The sequence below is a fragment of the Tenrec ecaudatus genome, chromosome 16 (assembly GCF_050624435.1).
Source record: "Tenrec ecaudatus isolate mTenEca1 chromosome 16, mTenEca1.hap1, whole genome shotgun sequence".
Taxonomy (NCBI): domain Eukaryota; kingdom Metazoa; phylum Chordata; class Mammalia; order Afrosoricida; family Tenrecidae; genus Tenrec; species Tenrec ecaudatus.
The window spans coordinates 22,561,527-22,583,745 of record NC_134545.1 but is presented as its reverse complement, the minus strand read 5'-3'; the positions used below and the strand labels follow the sequence as shown (position 1 = coordinate 22,583,745).

Genomic DNA, 22,219 nt, shown 5'->3' with positions numbered 1-22,219 from the left:
GTGCCATCAAGTCATTTTTGACATAGGGCAACCCTATATGACAGAGTTAAACTGCCTCTGTGGGCTTCAGAGGCTGGATTTTTATAGGCGTGCAAGCCTCCTTTTTCCCATACAGAGTCAGTCTCTGCTGGTTTGGGACTGCTGATTTGGTGGTTAGCCGCCCAGGACATAACCCCCTACTACGTCATCAGGGCTCCTGATGTTCAATGGTGATGGAGAAATGACCAGACAACATAAACACCCTCGTTAGAAACATGCATTTAAACATGCATTGAGGGCAGAGATTCCCAAATTTATTTGTCCTGCATCGTCTTTTTCTCTTCTTTTTTTTTAAATGTGTGTGGTTTTATGTATGCATGCTTTGTGCTTTCACTCATGGCCACTGAGCCGATTCTGTCTCATAGAGCCCCTGCAGTATTGCTGTGGAAATGCCCTGTGGTCTCAGTGACTGTAACTTTGCAGGAGTAGACAGCCACAGTTTCCTTTTGCGGAGCATTTGGTTTCCAACTGCCAACCATGTTTCCTGGCAGTGCCACCCGAGCTCCTCTGCGTCCACAGCCTCCCCAGCTGCACCTGAGGCTACTGATGCGCCTCGGTTGTTCCAGCGCTCCAGGAAGTGGTCTGGCCCACTTTGGAAAGTACTGATTTCAAACAGAAAACATTCACTTTCATTGAACCCCTAGTTTCTTTCACACTAGATGCAGGATTTGTGGAAGCTATTAAGTTTAATAAAAAGAATTTGGTTTAATGTACTTTTATTTATTGCATAAGGGTTAGGTTAGGAATGCTTAGATCCCTGTCAGTGGGCTTTGTAAAGTGATCTAATGCTGGGGAACTACAGAAATCTGGTCAGTTGGGTGGGGTACTAAGTTAGGGTCTGCCTTGGGTATCTTGGCACTTTCTATTATAAGTCGCTTACCAGCTTCTGCCTTCCTTGATGGAATTTTAGTGTTTTTTTTAATGTACTATATCTTATTTATTTATTTATTTACTTACTTATGTTTTGTTTTTAATCATTGGGGGCTCATAGAGCTCTTTATCATAATACCTACATACATTGTGTCAAGCACATTTGTGCATTTGTTGCCATCATCATTTTCAAAACATTTTCTTTCTACTTGAGCCCTTGGTATCAGCTCCTCATTTTCCCCCTTCCCCACCCTGCCTCCCTCACAAATCTTTGATAACTTATTTTTTTTATGTCTTACACTGACTAATGTCTCCCTTCACCCACTTTTCTGTTGTCCATCTCCCAGGGAGGGGGTTATATGTAGATCATTGTGATCAGTTCTCCCTATCATCCCCCACCTTCCCTTTCCCCTCCTGGTATCGCTACTCTCATTATTGGTCCTGAGAGGTTTATCTGTCCTGGATTCCCTGTGTTTCAGCTCTTATCTGTACCCATGTACATGGTCTGATCTAGCTGGACTTGGAAGGTAGACTTGGGATCATGATCGTGGGGGGAGGAAGCATTAAAGAACTAGGGGAAAGTTGTATGTTGCATCAGTGTTTCATCGGTGCTATACTGCACCCTGTCAGTCCTCTTTTTTGATGGAATTATTGAGGCTTTGCTGGTTCAAAACTGAGTTGCTTCATAAAGTGGCAGCTGCACGTTATCTTCTCTTTTCTTCAAATGGTTTGTAATGAATGAATGGTTTCAGAACTTGAATGTGCCTACAATCTATGGTCAGGATTTCAAATAAACAGTTTCCTGGTTACTTTCTTGGGGTTTGTTGTTACTCATTAGATGACAAAAGGAGCTCTGGCAGTGTGGTGAGTTATGCGTGGCCTGCAAGCCACAGGCTGGCGGTGCCAACCCAGCTGCTGCTTCGTGCGTGAAAAATGAACTTCCTGTTCCTGTAAAGATGTACAGCCTTGGACACCCACACGGGCAGTTCTGTGTCTTTTAAGGTCAGTATGAGTTGGAATTGACTAGACGGCAGTGAGTGAGTGGCATCATAGAAGAGGATTTTGGTGTGTACTCCTTTAAAATGTTAGCATTCATAAGGACAGGGCCAGTGACTCATTCCAACTCTTTGCAATTACAATGGAATATATAAAATTGGTATCTATTACTATCCATTTGGATAACATCTGACTGCAAATATATCTTTGGGCTCCTATGTATCTGAATGCCAACACACCAGACCCTTGTCTTGCTCTTAGAGCCCTACTTCTGCCTAGCTGCTGTGCAGAGCCCAGAAGCCTCCTAATCTATAGCAGTGGAGGCCCAGCCCTATGATCCCACAACTTGGGTGTGTCCCTTGATTTCGCCCGATGTGGCCCCATAAGGTGATGATGGGAAGGTATGCTCTCCAGGCATGCCAGCCTTGACTTGGGGGACTTTGATCCCTGTGGTCTGACTGTCCCCTCCCTGGGCATGTTCTCACATACAGGCTGCCCTTTCCTGGTGCTGACCTAGCAGAAAGGTGATGTCAATTGGTTGGGACCCAGCTGGCTGAACACTCGTCTGAGTAATCCGGAAGGTTAACTGCCTGGGTCAGCTGGGCCAGACCTGTCTGCGCATTCAGCTGAGGCATCAGTGGTGAGGGTTGTTTGGGATGTCGGGAGTTATTAAGGAGTACAGAAACTTGTACTCCTTAAACATTAACTCATGGAGCTCAGGTGGGGTAGTGGGTCAACGTAACCACCAAATGCTCCTTGGGAGAAAGATGAGGCTGTCTACTCCTCGCCAAGATTTACAATCTCAGAAACCCTAAGGAGCAGTCCTACTCTAGGATCGCTGAGTCAGATCTACTCAATAGGATTGCTGCGAGTCAGTTGATGGCAGTGTTTGGTTTTTGGGAAGTAATGACTCACTATGCCTTCTACTAAGCTCTTGGTAACCACTGGCAAACTTTTTTCTCTACTTTTGCCTTTTCTACATATTTCATGAGTAGTCACATATAAGTCAAATAGTATGGCTATAAAATCATGCAAAGGCTTATTGAATAATAAATATCCAACCACAAGCTGTTTTTTCTTGGCATATCTTCCATCCAGCTCTATACATTTCTGGAGCAGTATTTCTATCTCTCTAAATAATTTTGGCTTCTTCAGTTTTCACTGTGTCCTGGATTAGTTGCACTGAATTCATTATACACCTGTAGGTTTAGTGAAGCTGATTTATTTCAAGTCCCTTGGTTAAGTGAAGTTTCACCAGGAAGGTCTTCTGGGGCTGTGCAGTTACGTTTTGACTTTGGTCTCTAGTTTGCATTATGAGGAGCATGTTCTTTCTCAAAAGGAGTCTGTGGGACTGACTGTTGGAAAGTGTGTCACTTGTTCTTTGCTGAGAACAAGGAGTCAAATTAGTACACGCAGTTTGGACTGCCCAAACGAGACAAGTCATTTCCTACTGAGGAAAGGATTAAACATCGATCGCACAGTCTAGATATCAGATCGATACAAATTCTAACTATAATATACATCATGATAATCAAGCAAGACATAATCTAATAATCCCCCCCATAGTTTATAAATCATGATTGAATATGAGAATAAGATCTGTCCATAGAGAAGATTGGGCATGTCCAATCTAATGAATTACTGGCTGTTGTTGCAGTAGGCTGCACATTGATTTGCAAACCTTTCAAGGTCCACAGTTTGAACCCATCAGTTGTTCCGTGGGAGAAAGTTACAGCTGTTTTTGTAAAGATTTTAAGCTCCAGAAACCCAAAAGGGCTTTGGGTCTTTTGTTTGGTTAAGGTGTTGATTACTTGTTTAGATTCGGTTACATAAAAACATTCATAAGTTGTAACTCATGCTCAGCACAATTGAGCTGTGAGAGTATCTATGACTTTACAAGATCACAGAAGCTACATCATCTTATTGTGTGCTGAAGAATGTTAATAGCTTTGAAATTAGAATCAAAATGTTCATAGCCATAGATATGTTTATAGTGATTTTTTCTAAATCATAGATTTCTAATTATAAGATAATGCTCATGACAGAATGAGAGTTAGCACAATAGACCAAAAGGTTTTCTACTGTGTGTCTCTGTTCTTGTTAATTTGATGTAAAGAAGAATTATGGTTCGTGTCTTGACTAACATTGAGTGTAGGTTGTATGGCTGTATGGCCAAGGAAGTTATAGAGTAGACAAGAATGGCAACTTTATAAAATTCATCATCACATTGAAAAAATAATTTAGCTCTGACTAAAAATACACTGTTCCTCACGTAACCTTTATCTTAGTATCTGACATTTCCTCTTTTGACAATTGTAAAAATAAAATCTGTCCTGCTATTCTATGTTTAACAGTGTTTGGCAGTGGTGAGCACTGAGGTATGAAGGCAAAAGTAGTACTGGCTGTGGGGGCTAAGGTTGTATATCCACATGGTTGGGCCATGATTCTCAGGGAATGGCAGTTATGTAATAATGTCGCCATCTTCCAATTTGTGATCTGATGTGGTTATTCTCCATTTTCATTTAACATTGGTTTTACATCATGACTTGCTTTTTGAACCCTAACCATCTCTAGTTAGATTTTTGTCAGATCCACGGTCGGTGGACAAGAGAAAAGAATTAAGTCTAAAACAAAAAGAAAGAAAGAAAGAAAGAAAGAAAGAAAAAAGAATTAAGTCTCTGTTCTTTTTTCTCACTTTTAAAAGAACGTACCTTTTGATTTACCTTTCTAGATATGAAAAACCAAAATTAAATTCAGTGCCCCCAAGTTGATTCTGACTCATAACAGCACTATAGGAAAGAGTTGATCTGCCTCTGTATTTCTAAGACTGTTAACTTAAAAAAAACCAAGAAACTTTTATTGGCATATGAGGGGGTACCTCCACCGAAACCAGAAAATGGCTCTGCTGGGCAGAGCTATCATAGTACACGTTTTTCCTGCTAGGTGAGCATTGAGCAACTTGCTCTGAGTTAGTACATCTAGCGGTGTCACCAGGGAAAGTTCTTTTTGGTCACAATGAAATTTTTAGTAAAAGCCGTTTCGCTCAAACCTCATTTTTGTGATGGCTGATTTAAGATAAAACAGTGTGCAGGTGTGACATTTATGTCTGCTTGGATAAAGTACCATAGAAAGTGTTGTGATGTTACAGCTTACAAGGACAGCACTATGGGAAAAATTCAAGTGTACGAGTGGTTTTCTCATTTCAAAACAGGTGAAATGTTGATTGATGACAAACCTCATTCAAGATGTCCATCAACTTCCCGAGAGGAAGAAAACGTTGACTCAGTGCATTTGGAGTTCTTTCCACCAGGTCAAATTGTTCATCAAACTTTCTCTTTAGAGGTTCTGAACAGATTGTGTAACAGTGTGCAACAAAAAAAAGGCCTGATTTGTGGCAGAGGGGGGACTGGATTTGCCACCACGACAATGTACCTGCTCACGCAGCCATCTCAGTGCGCCAGTTTTTGTCCAAAAAACCAGCATGCGTCTCTTGCCTACACATCTGACTCACCTTGCCTCATTCCGTGTGCCTTCTTTTTTTCTGCGGATGCAGAGGGGCACGAAAGGACAGTGATTTGACAACATCAGAGAGGTGAAGAAAAAAATGAGGGAGGTGCTGTCAGCCATCCAAGCAGATGAGTTTGAAAAATGTTTCCAAGAATGGAATTGCAAATTTGACAATGTGTTAAATGTAAGGGAGAGTACTTTGAAGGTGATAAGGTTGTTTTGTAAAAAATTTAAATACATAGTTTTGAAAAAGAAATAACTTTTTGGGGGTGCCCCCTCATAATTCTCATAGAGACTGTAATTCCTTATGGAAATTGAAAACCCCGTCTTTCTCCCTCAGAGCTGCTGGTAGTTTCCATGTACTGACCTTGTGGTTAGCAGCCCAGCGCGTAACCACTGCATACTGTGTCTGTGTGAGATAGGGGACTTCAAAACTCATGAGAAAACTCATTTATGTTGTCAATGAGCTTTTTGAACCCCCTTCATATATGTGTGTGTATGTTTATATGTAATGAATTGCAGGGATTTTGCAGCTAATAGTGATTAATATTGGAAAGGAATATTGCAAGTTTCAGCCCATGGCAAAAAACAAATTTGGTGCCCTACCAGTGTCTAGGCTCTTCCCTCGAGAGCAGCGGTTCTCAACCTGTGGGCCATGACCCCTTTGGGGTTGACCGACCCTTTCAGAGGGGTCTCCAGATTCATAACAATAGCAAAATTACAGTTATGAAGTAGCAACAAAAATAATTTTGTGGTTAGGGGTCACCACAACCTGAGGCAATGTATTAAAGGGTTGTAGCACTGGGAAGGTTGGAAACCACTGCTCTAGAGGTTCTGATGCATTAACTTGCAAAGGGAGCCCAGGTATTTGTATTTTTATCAGATCTCCAGGCGGTTCCTATAAGCAGCCAAGTTTGGGGACCTTGGTTCTACTGTGATCCTTTTTGGCGCGGTTAGTATTGGTAGCTTGGCACCATCTAGTTCTTGTGTTCTCAGGGCCATAGATAACTACTGAACTGCCACCCTTTTAGTGAGCTTCTGAGGCTTCTTCAGTGAGTGAGGGGACACTTGGAAAAATAAACTACAGATAGACTTAAAGTGTGTGTTTTAAAAAAAATGTAGGAAAAAACAACAACAACAACAACAAAATGTAGGTGAGGACTTTGAGGCCTAATTGCTCACGTGTTCTTCTGTTATTGCCTTAGGCTACATAGGAAAAATATTTATGTACTATTGGAGCTAAAATTTCACTTAATAGCTGTTTTTCTATAGCTCTCCTCTTTGAAGATTATTCTTTGTATGTTTAATCATTATTCATTTTATTTTTGTTATATTGCAGCCCAAGAATCTTTTAAATTGCGGCATAGTAGATTACATACTGGGCTCTAGATCAGCAGTTTGAATTCATTAGTTGCTGTGTGGGGTAAAGATGTGGTTCTTTTAGAGATTTACAGCTTCAGAAACTTTAGGGAGCATTCTACTTTGTCCTATAAGCTCGCTGTGAGCTGGAATCGACTCAGTGGCAATGAGTGTGTCCTATAATGAATGTATTTCTGCCTAGAGTATTCCTTATCTTGATATACTTTTCCCATCAAAGTGTCAGTATTAGACATAATACTTATGTGAACATTTATGATTTTTCAGGATTTTAATTTCTGAATTGCCACTCTCAAAAATTATTCTCTTTTCAGTTATTTTACTCAGGGAAAGTGGACTTAGAAAAGAAGAAATGATATCCTGCAAGAAGGCTACCCCCACCATCATAGTAATGGTAAGTTTCTCATGTGTGACACCTGGTCTTTCAGAAAGAGTCCAGGGGTTGGATTAAGTTGGGATTTCAGCACAGTCACCTTTGTATAATTAAAGTTGGGACAAATTGTGTATTGGAATTAGTGGAAGAAATTAGCCTGTGCTTAGAGAAGATGATAGGGTTGGTCCCACCCTGAGACATGACGTTCCTCACTGACCCATAGCACTATGAGCAAGGGACAGCACTGGAGGCACAGTGTGGGAATTGTGCCCGATCTGAGCCCACCACACTGGGATGAAATGCTAAGGGCATGCAACAGCAGCAGGGGAGCAAAGCAATGAAAGTCCCCAGGGAATATAAAAAATACACTTTGGGGCCAGGGTGTGGCACCCCATCAGAAAACACTCCTCAAGGTCAACAAACAAACCTGGAACTATTTATAGGCTTTCCTTTTCTTTTTGTTGTTGCGAGTTTTTTTTGTTTTGTTTTCTTTTGTTGTTTTGCTCTGTCTTGTTTTTGTGATTATTGTCTCTTCATGTCTGTTTAGTTAAGATAGGCAGAATAAACAGTCCGGAGGAGAAAACAATGAACCGATAGTTCCGGGGGGGACAAGGGAGAGGAGAAGGTCGGGGGAAAGAAGTGGTATTAACAAACCTAGGGACAAGGGAACAAGTGATCTAAAGTCGATGGCGAGGAGGGCGTAGTAGGATGCCTGGTGTGGCTTGATCAAGAGCAATGTAACAGAAGAATTTCTGAAACCTGAATGAAGACTAAACATGATAGTTGGACAAAAGGAAAGTAAAAGGAAATAGAGGAAAGAACTGGGAGGAAAAGGACATTTATAGAGGTCCAAAAACAGGCATGTACATATTTAAATATATATAAAACTTTAGGGAAAATATGTACATTTATTTATATGTTAAGTATTAAGATAGCAGATGGTCATTGGACCTTTACTGAAGTATGCCTTCACAGCAAGAACACTTTGTCCTAATAACCCAGCATTCTGTGATGCTCACCTTCACTGAAGAAACAATCACTGAAGAAAAAATGGGTGCATAAGCAAATGTGGTGAAGAAAACTGATGGTGCCCAGCTATCAAAAGATATAGCGTCTGGGGTCTTAAAGTCTTGAAGATAAACAAGCGGCCATCTAGCTGAGAAGCAACAAAGTCCACATGGAAAAAGCACACCAGATTGTGTGATCATGAGGTGTTGATGGGATCAGGTATGGGGCATCAAAGATCCAGAACAAAAAATCATATCATTGTGAATGAGGGGGAGTATTGTGTGGAGACCCAAAAACCCATCTGTAGACAATTGGACATCCTCTTACAGAAGGGTCACAAGGAAGAGATGAGCCAGTCAGTGTGCAATATAGCACCAATGAAACATACAACTTTTCTCTGGTCTTTAATCCTCCCCCCCGCCCAACCCCCAACTATCATGACCCCAATTCTACCTTACAAATCTGGCTAGACCAGAGCATGTACACTGGTATAGATAAAAGCTGGAAACAGGGGATACAGGACAGATAAACCCCTGAGGATAAATAATGAGAGTAGTGATACCAGTTGGGGGAGTAAAGGAACTGATCACAATGATCTACATATAACCCCCTCCCAGAAGGACAGACAACAGAAAAGTAGTAAGTGTAAGACATGAAAAAAAAAAAAGTTTAAATTAGTAAGGATTCATGGGCGAGGTAGGATGGAGAGAGATGGAGGGGAAAAAGTGAACTGATATCAAGGGCTCAAGTAGAAAGAAAATGTTTTGAAAATGATAATGCCAACAAATGTACAAATGTGCTTACACAATGGATGTATGTGATAAGAGCTGTATGAGCCCCCAATAAAAAGATTAAAAAACCCAAAACAATTAGCCCATGATCAAAACTAATCTAAGGTTGTATAAAGAGACAATTAGTTATTTGCATGCTTCTTATATGTAATGGGCCTCCAAATAGTTTTTGAAGAAATGGAATGAGAAGAATATGGGAAAATTTCACTAACTTTTTGAGGTGTAACAGATTCTTCAGAATTAATAGACAATCATGCAGTTTGGATGCTTCAGAAGCATAAATATCTGCATTCATGAGAGGAATAGATAATGTATATATGTACCTTACATAAAAATTATAATAAGAGTACTTTAATGAAGATTGATTATTTTAGAATTCATATGTAGAAAAGTATGTGAGTGAATATGTATGGATAAACATTTAACAGTCGTTCATGTTCTTCTCAAAACAGAGATCTGTCGGTGAAGAAGATCCCTTTAAATATAATGATTTGGGACAAGATTTTGCTGACAACGACACATTGACTCACCACATCCTAACTCACACAGGAAAGAAAGAAGATACTGGTGAAGAATTTGGAAAATCTCATAGTGAGCAGACATTCTTTAATGAGCAGAAGCAGATTCAACCTAGAAGTAAACCATATGAGTGTCACCTATGTGGGAAAGCTTTCATCCAAAGCTCTGACCTAATACAACATATTAGAACTCACACAGGAGAGAAACCGTATGACTGCCATATGTGTGGGAAAACCTTCAGTACACGCTCTAACCTTAAAAAACACGAGAGAATTCACACTGGAGAGAAACCATATGCTTGTCAACTATGTGGGAAAGCCTTTAGTCAATGTTACGAACTTAGAAGTCATGAGAAAACACACACCGGAGAGAAACCATATGAATGCAGTGTATGTGGGAAGGCCTTTATTCAAAAGTCTTGCCTTACACAGCATAATAGAACTCATACTGGAGAGAAACCATATGATTGCCAAATATGTGGAAAAACGTTCAGTACAAGGTCTAATCTTAGGAAACATGAGAGACTTCACACTGGGGAGAAACCATATATTTGTCAAGTATGTGAGAAAGCCTTTAGTCAGAGTTATGAACTTAGAAGTCATGAGAAAACACACACTGGAGAGAAACCATATGAATGTCATATATGTGGGAAAGTGTTCATTCAAAAATCGTGCCTTACGCAACACAACAGAACCCACACTGGAGAGAAGCCATATAAATGTCATCTCTGTGGGAAAGCTTTCATGAATTGTTCTAATTTGAGACGACACGAGAGAAGTCACACTGGAGAGAAACCATATGGATGTCAACTATGTGGGAAGGCTTTTAGTCAGTGCTCTGAACTTCGAGATCATGAGAAAACTCACACTGGAGAGAAACCATTTCAATGTAATGTATGTGGGAAAAACTTCAGTAGAAGTTCTAACCTGAGACTTCATGAGAGAATTCACACCGGAGAAAAACCGTATGAATGCCATGTATGTGGAAAAGCCTTTACTAGGTGTTCTAACATGAGATTACATGAGAATTTACACTTAAGAGAAAATAAGCTTGTCAAGTATGTGGAAAATCTTAGTCAGTGTTCTGACCTTAGAAATAATGAGAACAAAACCTACAGTAGGGAGTAAACGTATACGCTATATATGTGCTTCTTTTATTGCTTTATTCTTAGATAATTTGAAACCACATGCTACATATGGAATAATGGTGAAAGATACTTCCACCTTCCTTGTAACATTCAAGCACCCCAGGAGGGGTCTTCAGTTATAGGTCTTAATGTTAAGCCAAAGAAATCACAAATGAGAAGAATTCTGTTTACATTCAGTGTGGGAATGTGCCCTTTTATACAATGATCCTTTCAACAAGATGAAAAAGAGTCACAGGTGACTCAAGGTCTGTAAATCACTGTGCAGTATTATTTAGCCCTGTGCTAGCCTTTGTGTGCCCAAGGAAACTCCGCAGAGGTAAACCTCTTTATGGTTTCAGTTGAAGAGATATGCTGATGTCCTAATTTATGTCCCTGTGAATGTGACTTTAAAAATAGGGGCTTTCTTTTTTTTATTATTAGTTGGTATAACACTAGAGTGGCTGTATCCTATCACAGGAAGAACAGATACGGAGAGTGTCACCACGGTAAGACAGATGCCTTGTTAAGATACCTAAAAGCCAACATACATCACCACAAAACATCAGAATTTGGAGATGAGGAAATGTCTTTTATAGTAGAGAGCATAGTTCCTCCCAAATCCTGATTTTGGGTTTCTAGCTTTCAGAGCTATTAGAAAATGATTTTATTTTAAGAGCACCCATTTTGTGGCATTTTGCTACACAGCTGCTTTTGAAAACTAAGACACCACTAAAACAGAAAGGAGAATCTTTATTAGGACAAAGTCTTTTTAAGAAATACTAGGTAAAGTTCATGGAAAATCATGAGAAGTCATTTGTTTACATAGAGGTATGTTTTAAAATGTGAGGATTCGTGCTATCTAAAACAGAGTTGAAAGAAAGCCTTTAGCGATGACTCAGTGTTTAGCTATCATGCTCTCACAGGGAGAAAATGCAAAAGTCAAAATGAAAAATAATGACGGATTTTACACCAGGGAAGTCAGACTGGATAGAAAATTGTAAATGATTTTTTTTAATTTAGCAAAGGAATCAGAATTTTTATAAAAGATCTATTACGTAAAATATCTAGAGTTACAGATTGTTAAGTAATCTGAGCATATCAGATGCAGAGCATGGTAAGAAGTACTATGAAATGATATTGGTGCTTCAATATGTGTGAACAAGTTGTTGGAGCAACACCAAGATCAAAGTTCAATAACAAGCATTTAGAAGTTAAAATTGTATTAACTTAGTTTAGAGCTATATACTATGTAAGAAGAAAGCAAATGGTGATACACGTTTTCTAAGTAAATTCTGATTGTAAATAAGTTCTATGCTCAATGTATTTTTTACCATTTAATATTATCTTCCAAGTTTTAAAATGAATTAAAAGAATCTGTTTAATCTTTATTTTTCTTTTTCAAGAACAGGATAAATGGGTTGATTGACTGAAAATTACCCAGGATAAGGACATGAAAAACTGTAAAGATGTGATCAGTGTCCTGTTTAAAGACTGCCTTACACAGTAAAACCTGCTAAAACTAGAACCTGCCAGAGTAGAGAAACTCAGGGCACTTATTTGTGCAGTAGGATTCTTAGTGGAGAGTAATAGAGAAGTGATAAAATTACACCTTGTCAGAGACAAAGCTTTTGAGACCAGAGGAACAAGGAAGTTCTGCCAAGTTGTAGTTCTCACAAATTTCCCTGTACATCTTTTGTTAATATATGTAGCTACAAAGCACTCTCCTTCCAGACAACATAGAAGAACATTTCTTGTCACTTGAAGGTAAAGAATCCATGAGAATTTGATCTTGTTTATGTTTCTCAGAATATGAGTTGAAAACACCAATCTGGAGTCACTCCTTGCCCCTTCTACGCACACAGAGAAAATGGTGGTGCTCAGACATTTGTCAGGATAAGTCTTGTGAATTTTCACTCATTCAGAAGTGATTGATACTTGTGTTTCACATGTGAGAAAACAAGTCTAGATGGTTAACTTATTTAATGATCAACCAGTGTAACTCATTTTGTTCTGAGGGATTAAGCAATGCATGTCTCCACCCCAACTTTATTTTTCAGCTTTTGTTTGTAATACTTTCTATTGATATATTTTCTTGTTCATGAATCTTGCCTTTTATGTGTAAACTCTGTTAAACTTATCTGTTAGGTTCATTCATGTACTAGTATTTCTTCTCCACTTCTGCCTATTCATATGTTGCTTATAATTTCCTCTGTTAAATAATCATAATATTCTAAACTCCTTCTAATTCAAACCTCAAGATATATGAGGGGTACTCCGCCCCAAAACAACAACAACAAACAACCGGAATTGCACTGGGCAGAGTGGAGCGGAGCTTTTGTAGTGCACATTTTTCCTGCTAGGCAAGCATTGAGCAACTTTCTTTGAGTTGGTGCATCCAGTGGCGTCGCCTGGGAAAGTTCTTGCTGGTTACAGTGAATTTTTTCGTGAAAGCAGTTTCACTTGAACCTTGTTTTTTGTGATGTCTGATTTAAGAGAACAGCATGTGGCTGTGAAATTTTGTCTCTGGCTAGGGAAAAATGCCATAGAAACGTGACGGTGAATACAGCTTACAAAGACAGCCCTAAGGGAAAAACTCAAATATCTCATTTGATATCATCTCAAAGGTGAAATGTCGGTTGATGACAATTTTGTTTTGGATGCCCATCAACTTCCAAAATGGACGAAAATGTTGAATTGGTAGTGCAATTGGAGTTCCACCAGGTCAGACTTTTAATCAAGCTTTCTATGTAGAGGTTCTGAAAAGATTGCATACCTGTACAACAAAAAGTTCCTGATTTATGGCAGATGGACTGGATTTGCCACCACAATACACCTGCAATGCAGCCATCTCAGTGCGCCAGTGTTTGTCAAAAAACAGCATGCCTCCCTTGCCCCATGCACCTGACTCACCTGACCTCATTCTGTGTTTTTTGTTTCTGCAAATGAAGAACATGAAAGGACCGAACTTTGACAAATTAGAAGTGAAGAAAAAAAGAGGGAGGTGCAGTCAACCTTCCAAACATGAGTTTGAAAAAACTTTTCCAAGAATGGAATTGCAGATTTGACAAATGTACTAAGTGTAATGGAGAATACTTTGAATGTGATAAGGTTTTGTAAAAGAAATTAAATACATAGCTTTGGAAAAAAATTCTGATTTTTTTGTTGGGGTACCTCCTAATACAAGTAGGTCTACTTGTTTTATATCTTCTTTCTAGTATAACATTCCTGCTATTTTGTATATAATCTATATTTTATTGTATGACAGACATTGTCTAATAAACAGATTGAAGCTGCCATGTTCTCCAAGGATGTTGGCTATTTCCTCTCTAAGGAAGATAGAGGATGGGATCATCACTTATTCTCAGTCAAGGATTGAACTGTATTCTAGCTGGGTTGCAGTTTAATCATTTAACCATGACTTTAAGATCAGTTTTCTGAATTTATTTGAGGCATCTTTCTGCAGTTGGACAGTGTCTCAAAAAAATTTGCAGAAATCTTACAGTCTTTTTTCTTTTCTAACTTTCAGGTAGTGCCCTGTGGGGGAAAGCAGCCCATGTGTTTGGGGATTCTGTCGATTTTTACCTTCACACACTCACTCTACATGCCAGATGCTTTTTTTCTTCTTAATAGCTCTCTACCTCCTGATTCTGATTCTTTTCTAGTAATGGCTCTTCATTATCTTCTTCAGGACACTAGTACATGTAGTTTTATATTTAAAAGCACCTTCCCCCCCCTGTGAAATGGAGTGAATTTCCTTGTAATTCATTGCAAATAATACAGAAAATAATCTACAAAGAAAGCTTTGACTATATTCTTTGTTTTCCCACCATCCTGTTTTAATAAACTCTTTTTAGACCCGAGGAAGTACTTAAGGGATTTACTGGAAAGTATTTTTGCATATTAACATTCGAAGTAATTTCAAATGTTAATAAAAAATGGGAAAACAAAACATTTTCCATTTCAGTATTTACATGTACAATATTTTGACATTGATTTCATTCTCCATGTTATGTAAATATCTCTGCTATCTGTTTTCAAAGTTAGTAAAAACTTGTAGGGTGGAATAAATGGTTAATGCACTAAATTGCTGAGGTTGGAGACAACACCCAATGGCTTTGAAGAAGGCCTGGTGTTCTGATTTTGAAAGTTCTTCAAGACCCTCTGGGGACCCTCAAATATTTGTGTGTATGCATGAATAGTTATATATGCACACATGTCTATAGACTATTCACAATAGCAAAGACACAAACCTAAGTGTTCATTAGTGGAGGAATGGATAAATGAGTGGTGCATACAATGTAATATACGCATTGTAATGATGGAACTTCAAAGGACTTCATAACACGAATGAGCCCGGACGACATTATGCTGAACAAAATGAATCCGAAAAAGACATTGTTTCAGATTACTGTTGTAAGAGGTCAAGAAACGGTTTTGACATTAAGAGAGATTCTCTGATGGTCACCAGGAGCTGGAAGGGAAGGAAAGGAGAGGTCACTTGCTAAAGGGTAGACAGTTAAAAGAACAAAACTATTGATAGAACAACAATGGATGCGTCTTCAAAAAGCTTGTGAAGTGTGGGCAGCAGAGGAAAGCCATCACAAAAGGTTACAGTTTGTGTACAATTTTCTGTATTTTCATCGTAAAATTAGAGAACAGACTAGTAGAAATAAGATAGAGGAAAGAAAAGAAATTGTTGCAAAGGATGACAAGGATCTTTGTGGTGATGGAAGATATCCCATCTTGATGTAGTGATAGTTACATTAATGCACAATGTAGTAAAATTGCATACAACTATGTACAAGTTCACATAAAACTGGTGAAATAAAAACAACCCTGGTGAAATCAAGGTATGCAAGAAACAGTGATGAGTACTTGGCACTAACGATGTCCTAATATCTGTTGAATTCATACAGTGTCATCTTTTCGAATGATACCTTTTGGCTTTCAAACATTCCTGTATTGTTGGCATTCCTTCCCCTGGTGTTTTTAAGAATTTTATATTGTTTAGAATATACATAACAAAACATACCAGTTCAACTCTTTGCATACATACAATTTAGTGACATTTTTTTTGAGTTTTCCAACCATTCTAATCTTCCTTTTGAATTCTTCCTTGATTAATGGAAACTTACTGCCACCTGGAGATTCCTGTATTATTTTTCAAGTTACTGTGGTCATTTAGATACAAGATAATTCTTGAAAGAGCATAATACTCAAGGCAGATTCCCCGCCCCCCCCCCCACTAGTTTACTTGGTTTTAGAAAATTTCCAGGGATTGTTTTGGTTTAAGGTTTAAAGATCTCAGGAAAATAGTGTCGGAGTTTATCCAGTTCCTGTGACTCCAGAAAATATGGCGTCCATGGGAATTTGAAGTTCTGTTCTACATTTTCCCCCTTATGAAAATATTTTATACAGCCTTTGACCAAATTGTAGGGAGACAACATCTAGTCCTTTAGGTCTCACGATAAGGAGGTAGATGTTCATGGAAGCCGTCAGCCACATATCCCATATCCTCTTTTTGTTCTTGACTCCTGTTGCTACAGGCAAATAAAGACCACTAATAAAAGTTGATTTCTATGCATGTGCCTTGTCATTTTCTGTAAATGCCACCTGAAATGCAGGTATTTTACCTTAAAGTTATGCAGCCAGTTTACTCCCAAGAGGAAGGAAGTTTGTGTTTAGAATGTAGACTATTGAGAACACACCTATTTGGAATCAATACAACTCACAGCCACTGAGTCATAATTCATAGCCAACTTGTACAACAGGAGAACTGCCCTTGGTGGGTTTCTGAGGCTAACTTTACAGGGGTAGAAAGAATCATCTTTCTCTCTCAGAGCTGTTAGTGGTTCCAAATTGCTTAATGGCAGTTAGCAGCCCAACATGTAACCCACTGCACTACTAGGGGACCATCAGAATATGTAGAAAATACGTACTTTAGGCTTTGGAATTTATCCTTTAAGGAGTAACATGTTTTACGTGAACTCAGATTTCAGGGTAACTGTGGGAAACAACTATTAACGAAGAGCAAGCAAGTCTTAGGTGAGTTGAGGTGTCTTGTTTAGACAGAAGGGCCTACCTTTTATTAACAGATAAATAAAACACAATTATCTGGCCCTTTTCAGGTGACTTCTGCAGCTAACTAAGATTGTGTTTAGTAAATCACCTTTGGCTTACTGCGTTTTACTTAACTATACGGGGGGGGGGGGGTACTAAAACAACAAAACCCCCAAAACAAAACAAAAAAAGACGGATTTCTCCCCCCTCACAGCTATGTATTAAAAATTTTTTTTTTACAAAACAACCTTATCCTCTTCATGGTACTCTCCATTACACTTAATACATTTGTAAATCTGTAATTCCATTCTTGGAGACATTTTTCAAACTCATCTGGATGGTTGACAGCGCATCCCTTGTTTTTTCCTTCACCTCTTCTACATTGTCAAATCGCTGTCCTTTCATGTCCCTCTTCATTTGTGGAAACAAAAAGATGTCACACAGAACGAGGTCAGTTGAGTCAGGATGGTGATTTTTGCCAAAAGCTGGTACACTGAGGTGGCTGCATTAGCAGGTGCATTGTCATGGTGGCAAATCCAGTTCCCCATCTGCCACAAATCAGGCCTTTTTTTTTAAAATGTTGCACACTGTTATGCAATCTTTTCAGAACCTCTAAATAGAAAGCTTATTAACAGTCTGACCTGATGGCATGAACTCCACATGCACTTTGAGTCGACATTTTCATCGGTCAGGAAGTCCAGAATGAGATTTGTCATCAATTAGCATTGCACCTTTTTTTGAAACAAAAAAACAAAACAAACAACCACTCATACACTTGAGCTTTTCCCATAGCGCTGTCGTTGAAGCTGTGTTCAGAAACAACAGTTTCTGCAGCATTTTTCCCGAGCAGGAAATAACATTTCAGAGCTGCACGCTGTTCTCTTAAATCGGTCAACACAAAAAACAAAGTTTGAGTGAAACTGCTTTCATGAAAAAAATTCACTGTGACCAGAGAGAACCTTCCCAGGCAACTCCACTGGATGCACTAACTCAGAGCAAGCGGCTCGATGTTCACCTAGCGGGGAAAATGCACACCACAAAAGCTCTACTCCGCCCAACACAGATTTGTTGAGAGCTAAAGTTAGAAGCCTATTGTGCTTTTTAACCATTTGTCCCCTTCTAGGATGACGTGTTTGGTATCCGTTTGTGTCATGGCAATTGTCTAGACAAAGGACTATAGGTATTCTCGTCTTCCTTTTACCCCATTCTTTGCATTTACAAGCAATTCTTTGTTCTGTTTCCATTTTTCCGTTTGCATGGTGACTCATTTCTCATGATGGAGGAGGAGAGGAAATGGGCCCAAGAGAGAGATGCGCTGGAGGAGGGGAGAAACAGAAGGAGGTAGGAGTACAGTCACAATGGGGATGACGGGGTCAAGTAGGGCAGAGACAGAGCCACTGGCGGTGACCTGAACAGTGAAGGCGCTGAGCGCTGGGAAGAAACTCAGGATCCTAGAACCACACACACACAGATGTCCTCCAAAGAGGGTTAGTGAAATGTGAGGGCAGGGCACAGGAAGGTGGGTGGCCACATGCAGAGGGAGGGGTAAAGGTGATTAGAAGTTTGAGGAGAAAGAGTCACCCAACAGAGTGACATGTATGTGATGGTGTAATTGTCTTGGGATTGTCTGTCTAGGATGCCATATTCACAGGGTCCTTGAATCCAAGAAGCCCCAAAGCAAGCGAGTTCATTATGCTGGTTGTAGAATCACTGGTCTGAACATACATTTGAGGGTGGTGTGCTTTCCTGGCTTGTCAGCGAGGGACCACATAGATGGTCCACTACCACCCAAGTTATCATTAACTCTGTTCCAACTCTCGGAGCTCGCTGTCAGAGTAGAACTGTGCTCCACTGGGGTTTTAATAGCTGATTTTACAGAAGGAGATCAACAGACCTTTCTCCAGGACACCTGGTTGGGCTTGAATCGCCAACTTTTGGTTATTAGCCAAACATGTCAGTCATTTGCACTATCCAGGGATTCCAAGCTGATAATAAACCACGAAAACCAAACACATTGCCACCGTGTTGATTCTGACTCAAAATGGCCCTACAGGGCAGAACAGGACTGCCTCGTAGGTTCCCCAAGATTGTCATCTGTATAGGAGCAGACTCCACATTTTTCTCCCAGGGAGTGGCTGGTGGTTTCAAGCCATCAACCTTTTGGTTACCAATCAACTTCTTTAGCCACTGTGCCACCAGGATCCCTAAGCAGATAACCAAACACAAAACTCAAACGCACTGCCATAGAGTTGATTCTGACCTCTCAAAGCAGCCCCATAGGGCAGAATAGAACTGCCCCTTCAGGTTTCAGAGATTGTGACTCTATTGGAGTAGAAAGGCTCATCTTTCTCCCTTGGAAAGGCTGGTGGTTTTGAACTATTGACTTTGCAGTTAGTAGCCCAATATGTATCCCACTGCACCACCAGGGTTTCTGTGGTAGTTACATAATCTGGTGTCAATTTGAGGATGCAGAGTGAAGGGGTGGAGTCTAGCCTATCAGGATTTAGCCAATGAGGCATCTGTGTGGGCATGACCTTCTCCCAAGGATTCTGGGAACTACTGTATTCCTCCTTAGAGGTGGGAGACACTCTCTTCTCCCTGTGAGACATCCCTGTGGAGAAGACACATGGAGAGAGGCTGATAGAGGCAGACCTCTGGAGCTGGAGAAGCCACTTGGAGACCCCTGCCAATGCTGAGATGTTTATGATGCCACTGGATCCACACGACTTCCCACCCACTGGCCTGTGATCTTCCTGTATCCGGCATCATTGCATGTGTTCCGTGACTCTGAAGAGGAATTTATAGATTGGTATTGGAATATGGGCTAATATCAGACTTATGGACTTCATCTGGACTGAACTGGGATGTTTTTGAAATATTCAATTGGTCTTGTATATAAAGTTCTTTTCCATACACATATGAATGTTTATGAATATGTTTCTCTAGTCTACCCGGACTAACACAGCTTCTCAAAACAGATAATAGTAGCTGCTTAATAAAGATATGATTATGTAATTGAATGCATTCTTGAATAAGTAAATGGGGACTTTCCCTCAAATTTACAAAAGGGTTTTGTGCTACTTCTATTTGACCCCATAAGCAGTGAAATATTCTCATGGCTCCATGGGTACACAGTCCAGCATTTGTTGTGATAGCTCATTGCTAACCGAACTTAGCTTTCATATTTCCATTGGTTTCACTACCTGGTACCTACATTTCCAAAGCAGAAAACAAGCAAACAACCAAAAAACTTCTCTTATTTAGTCACTGACACCGTTTCTGTCTGAAATCCCTAAGAAACACAAGTTCAGAGGGATCGCATCCAACTGATTCACATGAGGAGAAACCTCAGATTTACAGTGGCCCCCTCTGCCTCCCAGAGATTCAACTGATAACCATCGGTGTAAGCTGTCTCTCCAAAGCGTACTTCAAATTCATCTTCTCTTCTTGGCTTTCCATTCGAGTGCCTTATTTCAAACTTTCATAACATTGATTAATTATGGGCTCTCATGAAATTGTTCCCTAATTAAAATCTGGGCCCACCTCTCCTTGTCTCCTCAGAGTTCCTCCTGAAGATCTGGGCGTCCTGTGTATGAAGGGCCCACAAACCTGCCCCACGTGGTCCCTCTTAGAGGACCTTGGCTACCCTTCCCCCTCCCCCCTGTTTTCTCTCAGAGTGCATTCTCCCAGAGGCACTCATCCCCTCCCTAAAGTGCAAAGTCACCCAATAGGTCTTGACCAGAATAGTCCTTGAGCCACCCAGACAAACACCAAGGGTTAAATGTAGAGTGTGTGTCATTTGCTAAGCTGGGAACACTGGACATTTGGCTAGAAGGATGAGGGATGAGAGCTGAGGAGGACTCAGTTGCTCCAGCATGTTCCATAATTAATGCTCCTCCTACATCCACCAGAGGGTGCTGTGGTCACACACAGGCTCAGTGTTCTCCAGCTCCTCGGCTGTGAAACCCTGCACAGGACCCCACCCTAGCCCAGAGCTGTTCTACTGACTCAGCCTGAAGCACCACTTTCGTCTGGCTCGCCTCAGTTGGAAGACAGCCTGAGGCTGAAGGTGGGTCTTGGACAACCTCAGGAAAGAAGATTTGCATGGGGCCCTCCCACTCTGAAGGCCTTGGTGCCAGATAAGAAGAGTTGTTGGCCTCAGAAGTGGGCTGAGGGCTCAGGAAGCAGAACCAGGGGGCATCACCATCATGGCCTGGACTCCTTTCATCCTCATCCTCCTGGCTCACTACACAGGTGAATGCTGGCAGGGAATTCTGGGAGGGTGCCTAGGATGATGGGTTTTTCCTCTTTCTTGGGAACGGGGCCCTGGTCTGTACTCACTGAGCTCTGTATCCTTTCCATGTTACAGGATCTTGGGCTGAGGTCGTGTTCACCCAGCCCCACTCTGTGAAGGGGACTCTGGGGCAGGAGGTCAGGATCTCATGCATCCGAAGCAGCGGCAGCATTGAGAAAAATTATGTCTACTGGTACCAGCAGCACCCAGGCGGTACTCCCATTAATATGATCTACAAGTATAACCAAAGACCCTCGGGGATTCCAGCTCGCTTCTCTGGCTCCATGGACAGCTCTTCCAATACCGCCTGGCTGACCATCTCGGCCCTGCAGTCAGAGGATGAGGCAGATTACTACTGTCTCTCTGGGTATGACAACTATTACACACAGTGCTCCAGGCCCATGAGGAAGTGAGCTCAAATGTCCCCCTGAGCTTCCTTGCCCTGTGTCTGGGCCTCACTCTGTCCGTGGAAGCAAGGGTGGCTCTCTTGTCTTCCACTGGGTGCGAGAGCTGGAGTGAGTTGTCTATTCACAGCTGCCTCTTTTTGCTTCCAAAGTGTAAATTCCTCCTGTCACATCACATCTTGAAAGCTACTTTTCTTGAGGGAGGAAAGGGGGGTTGGGGGCGGGGAATGAGCTGATACCAAGGGCTCAAGTAGAAAAGAAAATGTTTTGCAAACGATGATGGCAACATTTGTACAAATGTGTTTGACACAACAGGTGTTTGTATGGACTGTGATAAAAGCTGTAAGAGTCCCCAATAAAATGATTTTTTTAGAGTAAAAAAAAAAAAAAGAAAATTAAAAAAAAAAAAAAGAAAGCTACTTTTCTGACCACTTGTGTGGCCTCTTCTTGGGAGAGGCAGTTTAAAAAGGAGAAAGAAAAGAAACCACTCAAGAAGGTGGGCGTGGAAGGGAAGGAGGGAAATTCTGCTGGAAAAGGAATGTTTTAGGGTACAAAAGCGACCCCACTCCAAATATCATTTACAGAGAATATTTGTTAAGCCCAAAAAGAGGCAAAGACAAAACTAAGATACAGACACAGCACCCGGATGAGGGAGGCTACCAACACAAGGTTGAAATGGTGCCCACGGGTTTGTGGAGATACCAAGTTTTATAGAGGAAACTGTCACACAAGCATGACTGGTAACATCAAAACATCATAGTTACAGGTGGGACTACAGAGGCAGGGATAGGCCCATGATTGGGACACATACATTGCTAGATAGAAGAGCTTACAAGGTTGGTCCAGGGCCTTCTG

The 22,219-nt window shown here is 40.6% G+C and overlaps 1 protein-coding gene and 1 gene segment (V, D, J or C); both read left to right on the top strand.

Moving 5' to 3' along the window:
* The window catches only part of LOC142429449 (uncharacterized), a 54,408-nt gene extending 39,911 nt beyond the window's left edge, over window positions 1-14,497 (top strand). Inside the window, exon 8 of the mRNA XM_075534546.1 lies at window positions 9,658-14,497. Within this exon, the coding sequence (XP_075390661.1) occupies window positions 9,658-10,607 (950 nt within the window). The 3' untranslated portion in view covers window positions 10,608-14,497. The remainder of the gene's footprint in view (window positions 1-9,657) is intronic.
* Window positions 14,498-20,874: 6,377 nt separating this feature from the next.
* LOC142428543 (immunoglobulin lambda variable 6-57-like) lies at window positions 20,875-21,373 on the top strand. The segment is given in 2 exon segments: window positions 20,875-20,920; window positions 21,036-21,373. Coding segments are annotated over 2 exon segments (384 nt in total).
* The last annotated feature ends 846 nt before the right edge of the window (window positions 21,374-22,219 follow it).